This window comes from Coenobita brevimanus, chromosome 92 (assembly GCF_032717465.1).
Source record: "Coenobita brevimanus isolate Jiangsu-jjx chromosome 92, ASM3271746v2, whole genome shotgun sequence".
Lineage (NCBI taxonomy): Eukaryota > Metazoa > Arthropoda > Malacostraca > Decapoda > Coenobitidae > Coenobita > Coenobita brevimanus.
This window is the reverse complement of record NC_137045.1, coordinates 1,155,456-1,166,476: the sequence shown is the minus strand read 5'-3', so window position 1 is coordinate 1,166,476 and position 11,021 is coordinate 1,155,456. Positions and strand designations below refer to the sequence as shown.

Genomic DNA, 11,021 nt, shown 5'->3' with positions numbered 1-11,021 from the left:
TGCGTCATTAAGGTCCTTCCAGATAAATATGGCACTGGAATCGCCTTCAAGGACCACATGCAATTAGACATCAAGAGGCAGTACATCCCCAGATTCAGTACAGGGAGAGCTATTACGGAAACAGACTAGGCAGCAAAGAGAAACGCTCTCCCAACTTTGTAAACAGTAGCCTACATCAGTAAGGTAATTTCCTACGCCTCTCCGGCATGGATCCCCATCCTATCTAACACCCACTGCAACATCCAGAACACCATACAGAATAATGGTCTATGCATCATCATTGGCCGCACCAATTTCACTCCCACAGCCCACACTTTGAAACCCAATTAAGTCTTTCCTGTTAGAAAATATCTTGCCATGAGAGGCACGGCAGTCTGCGCAAATACTCTACACCCCTGTCATTATATTATGATATCCACACAATACAAATATATGTACAAAACAATCACTACACAAGCATTGCCAGATCCTCTTCGATAACATCACACCTCCGGACACCCCCACACTAGCAATGAAGAAACACTCAGAGGACGTCTCAAATTCATGCAGTACATCCCCAGCAAACGCCACCGCTCTGGGATAAAGTTTTCTGTGCTGTGTGACTGTGAGACGGGGTATATCCTTGATTTCGTTATCTACTCTGTAATCACAATGGACGTGGACAGGAAAGACCCCCTTGGCTTCTCTGGCTCCGTAGTAAAAGTGCTGATGGAGAGGTATTATGGTGAGAATCATGTGCTGTACACAGACAAATACTACACAGCACCGAAACTCGCCAAATACCTGGCTGAACATGGCATCGACACTGTTGGCACTGTACGGAGCCACAAGAAAGAGTGGCCAAGTTTCCCTGAAGCATCATCCTCATCCAAGGGAGATGTGCACCTGAAGAAGTCTGACAAGCTTCTGGCGATCAGGTGGCACGACAAGAAGGTCGTGAATATGCTCAGCACCATCCACAAGGGGGAATTGCAGAGAACTGGGAAGGTCAGCTACAGGACGGGAGAGTCAATCATGAAGCCCGATGGCGTCATTGACTATAATATCAACATGAGACTTGTTGATAAGTCGGACATGATGATTGGCGAGATAGACTGTCTCAGGAGAAACACCCGATGGTACAGGAAAGCTTGCCTCCACTTGCTCGATATGTGCATGCTCAACGCCTTCCTCCTCTACAAGACACAGGTCGGGGGCATAAGGCAACCATCCCTGAGACAGTTCTCCAAGACTGTCGTGCAGCAGCTGTTTGCACAATTTGGTCAGGTGACGGCATTAGTCCCGAGGCGACACTCTGACACACAACTTGACCGTCTTGAGTGCCGCAATTACATGAGCCGGCACCAGCTTGTGAAATTGCCTCTCACCGCAAGCGGCAGGTTGTCACAGGGCCGCTGCAGAGTGTGTCATAACACCACACTGAGGCCTCGGGCGAGAAAAATGAGCACACACCAGTGTCAGGAATGCCAAGTCGCTCTGTGTGTGACTCCGTGCTTTGCCGAGTACCACTCTCTGAGTAAATACTGACAGTGACAGTGATATACAGTGATGCAACAGTGACGTGCTTTACCAATAATTGTATAAGGGATAATGTAGTAATAAGGGATATTTTGCCTAGAAAACAATGTAAATATTGACCAGTATAATAAGTGATATTGTAATAAGAAAATCTGCGGCACTGCTGTGATTCTGTGATGCGACAGTGACGTGCTTTACCAATAATTGTATAATATAGTAATAAGAGATATTTTACCTAGAAAATTATGTAAATATGGCCAGTATATAAGTGATATGGTAATAGGAAAATCTGCAGCACTGCTGTGATTCTGTTATGCGACTTGGACGTGCTTTACCAATAATTGTATAATATAGTAATAAGAGATACTTTTCCTAGAAAATTATGTAAATATGGCCAGTATATAAGTGATATGGTAATAAGAAAATCTGCGGCACTGCTGTAATTCTGTGATGTGACAGTGACGCAATATAGTAATAAGTGCAGTGTAAATATAATGTATATTGCCCAGATTATATGTAAAATAGTAATAGAAGTTAGAAATAATGAAAACATCGCCGCTAACCAAACGTCAGTGAGCGTGTGATGCCGCAGTGACGTGCGGGCGATTACAGTGCCTTTTACCTAGTTCAGTGAACACAGAGTGGGTGTTTATCGTATGTGCAGTGTTCATATATGTTTATAGTACTATTATCAGAGAGTGGTAGGCATTTGGTACTGGTGTGTGGGGCGTAAAATAGTGATTTTACACCCCTCACTTCTAACGGCACTGCCCGTCCTGTGAAAGTCCACAAAGTCATGAAACCTACATCATTGCAAAGCTGAAGGTTAGTACTTTCTAATGGTACCTTATTTTTTGCTCTAGCTTTATTCTGTGCAGAGTTATTAAGGTTTAAAGGTTTGTTTACATTTGGCTGGAACCCGCCCAGGAGAGGCCAGTCGGAGCAAAACAATGCCCGCGGTTAAAGGGTTAAGGCATCCCGAAATGAACGGATCTTGAATTTGGCTCTTTTTTTTTTTTCTTTCTTTCTTTTTTCTTTTTTTCTTGGAAGGAACGGTTTGCGGGCTTGTGGCCTTTGATTCATTCTTCCCTGCATATATATATATATATATATATATATATATATATAATACACTAATCTTGTTGCTTCGCAAGTAGTTTTTGCAAAGCCTCCCAGTGGAGCGAAGTCAAGAATCTCTTACACAAACATTATCTTTTTTTTTTCCTTACTTCATTTTTGCTTCTCCTCAAAGCATACAGTACATACATAGATATATACAGTACATACATACATACATACGGTACATACATGAACACGCACACGTGTGTATGCTTATGCATTTATGTATGTAATTCACCGGGTCGGTCAGAATCACTTGATGGTCGTGATCGTCAGCTTTTACCCTCCCGGAAGAGCTGAGAGCTCATATAGTCCGATCTAAGGGCAAGGCTGTGACCTGCACACACACACACACACACATACACACACACACACACACACACACACACACACACACCCGTCCCCTTGCTCAAGGGGGACAGTAACCGCCCACTTCGTCAGTGAAACTTTTCGCAGCCTGAGCGAGGCGCGAACTCCCGTCTGCCAGATGGCAAGCGAGAACGCTACCACTGTGTGTGTGTGTGTGTGTGTGTGTGTGTGTGTGTGTGTGCCAGATCCATGTACGGGTACTTAAATTTGTCCCACAAACACCCCGCACCTTCAGGACTGTTTCTGTACAACTTACACCAGCGCAACACTCACAGTGTCTATGCCTATGCCTGTGCCCGCCTAACACGTGCTCGCATAAATCCCGCAAAGTAAAATCTTGGCCAAAGAGTCTTCTTATTTTAAGGAATATCCTTAAATGTGAAAGAGAATTATGCATATTTCATGTTCCAACCAATATTATGTAATCGGTTTCTTGTAAAACAATCTAGAGATATCAACCGATATATTTTAACAACTTAAAACGTGTAAGACAGGGTCCAGAAAACAAGGACACGATAAAAGCACAGTGAAAATGGACAACACACTCACTGTGCAAGCCCCCTGAGTCCTGACTCCACCTTACAAGAATGACCATCCGTATTATTATTATTATTACTATTGTTATTAATATTATTATTATAATGATTATTATTACTTTTTTTCGTACTACCAGAAGTGAGGTACAAAAAAGTTACTGAAAATTTGATGTGGACTCGTATGATTCATTCAGCTCCCACCATAAGTGAATGTGTACCTGCTTCGCACCAGCTGCTTTTTCAGTGTAAATCCAAGGTCCAATGTATTCACAGGACTTCGGTTTAATCCACACCTGACAAGCAAGTATTTGCATTCATAGGCGCTCCTACCCGCATGCGTGCTTGTGATATACATACTGTATATATATATATATATATATATATATATATATATATATATATATATATATATATAATAGAGAGAGAGAGAAAGAGAGAGAGAGAGAGAGAATCATAATTACTCCATGCTGGTGTTATCAAAACGGATGATAAAAGCCATGATAATGGTAACTGTGTCATTGGTGATACAGATCTGTGGTTATTATAGAGCAGTGGCTATGGTAGAGGGATTCTGATGAAAAATGGCTGTGTTTCACATCACGGTAGAAAATTATTCTTTTTTGGCAAATGTTGCAGTCTGCGAATAATTGCTGGTGGTGCAACTGAATTTAGCAAGACAGATGGGTGAATGAGTCACTGATGATACAAATGGCTATTGTAGAAATATATTGAAAAAAAAAAAAAGTTTCTCATCAAGGCACAAAACTAAACTATATTAGTATGACACAGTCTACGAATAACTGCTTGTGGTACAGCATACAGCCAAGGAATTAACGTGGCCAACTGTGTGAATGAGCCACAGGTGTGCGAGTGAGCGGAGCTGTGGCACACTAAGGGGGTCACGTGTCCCCCTCTGGCCCTGACGCTGTCAGTAGTGCCGCCACGCCGATCAATATAGCACCCACCAGCTCTCCACTCACGCTTACAACTTGAAGAGCGCAGCGTGCCTCCTTCCCTTGTCTCTGGAGTGGTGTGGCAAGGGTGTGCTGGAGTGTGCAGGGCCGCCACCACACTCACCAATCATGAGGCTGCAGGCAGGCACGGAAGGGAGTGACGGGAGTGTAGAGTGAGCTGTGTGGTGAAGGAGTGTGGCACACAGGGAGCCAGAAAGTAAACATGTGTTAGTGGACAGTGATGGTGCGGGACACAACAGTAATGAGTGAACACTCGGGTGAAGAGGAGGGTAAGAGCCTCTCATTTTGGAACTGCGTTTGCCTCTATTGTAATGTTAATGGTATGCATACACTTAGAAGCTCACGACTGTTGACTGGAGGCGAAGTTACCTGTCAGAGCAAGAAAGGATTACTAAAGCTCATTGTTGTCTTTCCACCCCAGTCTAAGAAGCGAAAATATTTACTTCATTGACCGCGTTTTCTCTTCGTGTCATTGTAAATTGAATAATGTCAGCAAACACAAGAGTCACGTGATGTTGGGATATAAAAATATCTAATATTTCACATTTGTTTCTCATGTTTGTGTGTGCATGTGTATGTAGGTGGAGTGGTAAATGCAGCGGGCGAGGAGGCCATCAGGTCGATCCTGGGATCGCTGAGGGAGACCATGAAGGGCGAGGATGCCGGGGTGAGCCTGGTGCTGGACCCTCTACCCCTAGACACTCAGCTCATCAACCATCACCACCCCGCCCTCACCTTCCTCGTTAGGCTCCACACCATGGCTCTCACGGTAACAGTGCCACACACCACTTCAGCACACTTCATTTAGGTTCAAAAAGGCCATACAAGTTATTTTGCAGCACAGTGGCATATCTAGAGAAGTCTAGGAAGTTCCGTTTGTTGTATAATAGTATATACAGGACTTAAGCATAAAAACATGTGTGCACATGCATGTTTTCGGTTTCTTCTCGATTAACTCTGACATCATCAGTGATGCTTTGTGGTTATGGGTGTTCACAATATGAAGCTGTAAATATTTTTCCTTACTGTGAATTTTAATTGCGTGAGCATCGTCATTGGTAAAGGGAAAAAGAAGTCCCTCTTTTAACAAATGCTGAATCAGTCCCTGCTGTACCCTACACTTTTTACCTGCCTTCCCATTATCTGAAAGAATCAAGTACTACCAATACGTTACTTATGCAGGTAATGAACTTTTTATCAATCAACCAATAAAGATGAGGAAGAGTAAATACGTACTGTCATGAATGTGTTATCTGTATGTGATAAAAAAGATAAATACATCGCACACGCTATACGGGTCGTTATGCGGGAGGGGTTGGGGGAGAGGGAGAGCGGGGCTGAGAGGGTTGAAGTCGTTTCTATACTTTTTTTTTTTTTTTTTAACGAAAGTCTCCACAGCAGTTAATTATTCTCGTGGATCATATTGCTTTCCGTATTTTGTCAAGTTAATGTTCTCTCTGATTTGATTGTGAAGTGTCTGATGGCGGTATCGGTGAACCTAAAGGTATTAAAAGGCAATATTATACACAACTTAAACAAGAAGCGGTGCCTAGGCACAGCCAACCCGTCCTCGGCAGTCATTTTAGTGCTGACGTTTGAACAGAACAGGATATCTAGTCAAAGATGTCACATATCAAATTTGGAGTAAATTGGGTGAAAATTTATGATTTTATGCCCATTTGAAATTTTAGGCCAGACACACCTGACATTGACCCCCCTACCGCTAAGTGGGGGTGACCCCCCTGATGTAACGAGGCTTAGGATGCAGATTTGAAAGATGCACTTTTAGGTGTTGGTTTCATGTCGATATGACGAATTTGAAAGGACTTACGGCGAAGAAAATATTGTTTTTTACTTTTTTTTTTTTTTTGGGGGGGGGCCTACAGTCTGGGCCTTGGCCCAGTTTGACCCAAAATTTAATCATGTGATGAGAAGGTCATAGCCCATCATCACTGTAATTATAGTCAAAATCGCATCAGTAGTTTTCGTGTAAAGTTGTTAACAGACAGGCAGACAGACAAACAAACAGACAAACCTAGTGAAACCAAAATCTGTAGAAAATAGCCTTGAGACTGGCGTTCTGTTCATTTGTGTATATTCAGTAAACTTCGCCTACCTGTTTATGGACGAATCTGTGATGTGGCTAAATTCTCTAATGTATTTCTTGGAGTCTGCCTTGGAGCACAAGGATTCAGACGCGTTTGCAATGACAGTTGCAATAGATTTATAGTTCAAGATATTTCTGTTATTACTATCACTGGAGGGACATTATCATACCAGATCACTAATGCAACAGAACCCTGCGTTAAATCTTAAGAATTTTTCACTATAAACAAGTCTCCATAGCCGTTTTCTGTTATCAGAAACATTTTGTTTTACGTATTTTTCTTATTATTCAGTTTAGCTTGGCAGTTGAAAACAAAAGTATAAGCGAGGAATATTAAGCTACAGGAAGTTTTCAAACAAGGAACCAGACCATTCAGGACCTGTGTAACCACAGAATCCCTGTTCCACTGTGATGATCATACATATCTATGCCACAGCGCCATACCGAATATCAAGGATGTAGAAAGGAAGAAAATGGTATGAGAAAAGCAGTGTTACAATTAACTTGTCAAATGTAAGCCTGTAGTATAAGCATCCACCTGAACAGGAGAGAGATGGCAGCGAGTTGTCTCTCAGAAGCTATCTCCTTTAAAAGTGGCGGATAAACTTTTAGACAGTGCAGAAGAGCAAGGTTCGCACTAACACAAACTCTTCTCAAGGGAAACAATGGCCTTCTACCAATCTTGCTTGCGTGTCGCTGACGTGACGAAGAGTATCGAAACAAAATGCATTTGAGTTGAGAATTACAGTGATAGATTATCGTAATACAGTTTCAGGTGTGCAGTTTCCTCCAGTGTGTTCAGGGAAAACATGGAAACCGCATACTCAGCTCTGCGATATGCGTGCCGATTTGCAAGAATAACAAAATAATATTATTGCAGCATAAAAGAAACTAATATCCTTATGTAAAAACCGCACGAACGGGGTGGTGGCATATGTGAAAGGGTGGTATCCCAGGATGCACTCACTAGGGCGTATTAGAAGTAGTAGTAGTAGTAGTAGTAGTAGTAGTTGTAGCAGCAGCAGTAGTAGTGGTGGTGGCGGTGGTGGTGGCAGTGGTGGTGGTGGTGGTAGTTAGCAGATGGAAACCCATTTTACTACATATATTAAGATACCAACGCGATATCTGCCATCCTTCGCCTATTTTGTATTTTCTATAAGTTTTGGAAGGGGAAGGGGCGGACCCTCCCTGAGAATAATGGTGGAAAATTTTATATGGTGAAGACATTATCAAGGAACCACCGAACTGACCTCGGAAGTTTCTGTGAAGTCCATGTGCTCATTGTCCCCAATTTCTGATCGTGTTATTTTTGGCAAGGGGGTTGCCCCTAAGAAACACCGGGAATGTCACGCTCCCCAAATACTGCATCATGGATGAGAGTCCATTGTACAACACGTACTCAAATATCAAAGCCATATCTGCCCTTCTTTCACTATTACTGGTAATTTTTATTTTGGAGAAGGGGTGCTGACCCCACCTAAAAATCATGGTTGGAAACCTGCATATTGTGGAATGCCTTTGAAGTAACCAGAGGAACTCGCTTGGGAAGTTTCATTCAGATTATCAGATAGCCTAGGAGGAAGTCACACACACACACACACACACACACACACACACACACACACACACACACACACACACACACACACATAGGCTGAATCTCGCGCAACGGTATAGGGAGGGCTGCCGAAAATTGTCATTTTACTTCGCAGGATGGATAATGATTTCCAGAGTATATCATAGTACAGTTTCATAACAATAATTTCAAGAGTTTTCAACTCAAAGCGATATACTTAAGTAATGTGTATTTGCAATAGTTTACCATAACTCACCGTAGGGGAAGCCGTTGGCCAGTAATCAAGATATTGATTCTGACGGTGCTGACGAAATGACATATCACAGGGTCTGTCTGATTTCAACATCGAGGACGTGCGAGTCAACCTTCAGTTGATGACGGTAACCATCAGCCTGAGCTATGACACCCTCATGCTGGACGGCCAATACGACCTGCAGGGCAAGTTGGTCAAGGTCATCCCGCTCTCAGCCCGCGGACCCTTCAACCTCACCACCAGCAACTCCAGGGTAGGTGCTTCTCTTTGGATTTTTCTCCCTGAATGAGATACATTTAGGTATTCTATCTAGGCTTTTGCCAGACGATTTAACTTAAGAGTAACTCCTCGATCTCAAAGGAATAATGTATGAACCTCTTCATTACCATGACATTTTAATTTCAATCTTGCTACCGCTAGATTGTTTTACTAAGTTTAGAGCAGACATCTTGAATGAATGGGTTAGGCGTGCTTCCAATATATAACATAATTCTTCCTTGCATGCCTACAGTAGGTTATTTTATGAAATATAACTTTGGTGAAGGGCTGACGGTTTCTTAATGTAGAAATTTTAACATATCGGAAGACTATGAACACATTGTAGAAAGTTTAACAGATAGGCCTACAGTACAAGCAGTTTCGTCATATGCAGAATGACGTGTGTCTTAGTGATCTCGTTACTTGTTATACATGTCCTGGACTTAGTAATAACTCCCGTATAATTTAGCCAATGAAAATGATTACTCATTAAGGTTGTTTCCCTCGAATATATATATATATATATATATATATATATATATATATATATATATATATATATATATATATATATATATATATAATCACGTTGCCTGGGGGATGGAGCTGAGACTTCGAAAACTTCAGTGATGAGTTGAATAGATATACGGCACATTTCAAGGGGCACCCTGTTCAAATGTCTGTTCTTAATTTCCTTTTCCTGCTAGCGGATCTTGCTCACCTTATTTATTTAAATACAGCCAAGATGGCAGTGATAGTGAAACTATATTTCCTCTTCACTATGAGTTTTTAAATACAGCCAAGATGGCAGTGATAGCGAAACTATATTTCCTCTTCACTATGAGTTTAGGATTTCTTATCATACCTGTGGGAAAAAAAAAATGTACTTTAATGAGGTGTGCAGTTGGAGCATGTGCAGGCTCAGAGAAGATGGACGCGCTTGCTCTGCATAGTCCCGGTTACCCATGGACAAGGTATAGCAACCGTTAATCTGCCAAAGAGGTAGTAGGTGGTTAGTACTGCGAGGTATTACTATGGGAGTGACGTGGGGTCAAGGCCTGGTAGTTGGCCTTACACGAAACCCCCAGGCGGAGGCTGAGACTCTCATACATATCTTCTATATGCATGTCATCCTGAAGGGGGACTATGTCTCCTCCATTTTTCTTGCACCTCTCCATGTGGACGGACCCTGTCCCGACCTTGGCGAGGCTCTGTCTGCCACAAGAAGGCAGCTGGTTGCTTGTAGATGATGGGTCTGCTCGGCCAGACAGACCAGACTAGAGCAACAAAAACAGCTGCGCATTAAACAAGTTTTGATGCTCGATTTTAGGAACCCACATATGTATTCGTATTTAAAAGCAAGTATGAATCTTAATAAAGATGGCCAAACCCTTATTCGGTGTGTGATGAAAGTGTCAGCAGCGTGTAACTGGGTGATGAAGGTTCAGACAGGGACAAAATTAGTCTACTGCTCCACAGCACCTTGCTCGTTATTTTCCTTCCTGTCATAGCATATCAAAGAGAAAATCGTCAGTGGGTAGAAAAACATATCAAACTTAATTCTCTCAGCTTAAGAATATTTATCAACAGAGGAGTATGAGATAAGGTGACGCATTTAAGAGAACTTTTATCCTCGATTGTTCCTACAATGTGTGAATGTGTGTGTGTGCGTGTGTGTGGTGCAGGTAACGTTGCGGGCCAAGCTGAAGGAGTACCGTGGTCGGCTGGAGGTGCGGGAACTGAATAGCGACCTGGTACTGGAGGGGGTGAGATGCCGACTGTCACAACTGACCGGTGGGGCCATGGTCAGCAAGGTCCTCAATTCCCTTCTGACTGAAAACTTGCACCGGCAGCGGCATCGGTTGGCCAGTGACCTTAGTGTGGTCCTCAAGACGCTGCTCAACAGCGAGCTCAAGAACTACAACCTCGGTGTTTCCCTCCAGCTCCTGCGCACCAGTGATAAGCTCATGCGCAGAGCGTCACTGTATTAGTGTCTTGGTGCAGAGACATATTTTTGTGTACCATATGTCTTTAGTAATCCCTTTTATATTATACATTGTTTATATACAACTTTGAAACATTTGTTAGTCCTTATACATGGATGAGTGATATTGTTATCATGGAACTGACAGTCCTCTCCACAAATGCATAGTGATTGTAGGACGAGTAGTGACCTGCAAGTAAGGTACATTTTTTTTTCTGGATATACGAGTAAAACTATGCATGCATAGTTTTTATCTGTAACTGTGAATATTTTTGTGCCATGACGACATTGCAAATGTTAGTAATAAATATGTTAGTTACTGGACAG

The 11,021-nt window shown here is 42.4% G+C and overlaps 1 protein-coding gene across 1 annotated transcript; it reads left to right on the top strand.

Moving 5' to 3' along the window:
* Positions 1-4,591: 4,591 nt before the first annotated feature.
* Positions 4,592-10,701, top strand: LOC145412204 (uncharacterized). Its single transcript, XM_080282129.1, has 4 exons — positions 4,592-4,785; positions 5,098-5,285; positions 8,526-8,705; positions 10,396-10,701. Exons 1-4 carry the CDS (start codon positions 4,737-4,739, stop codon positions 10,699-10,701), a joined length of 723 nt encoding a protein of 240 aa, XP_080138255.1. The 5' UTR covers positions 4,592-4,736.
* Positions 10,702-11,021: the final 320 nt, after the last annotated feature.

Bases quoted from the DNA above. Each gene is read 5' to 3' on its own strand.
- LOC145412204 (XM_080282129.1), top strand. From the start codon at position 4,737: ATGGTGCGGGACACAACAGTAATGAGTGAACACTCGGGTGAAGAGGAG. The intron at 4,786-5,097 runs GTAAGAGCCTCT...ATGTGTATGTAG, and splicing joins ACACTCGGGTGAAGAGGAGG to GTGGAGTGGTAAATGCAGCG. The intron at 5,286-8,525 runs GTAACAGTGCCA...GACATATCACAG, and splicing joins TCCACACCATGGCTCTCACG to GGTCTGTCTGATTTCAACAT.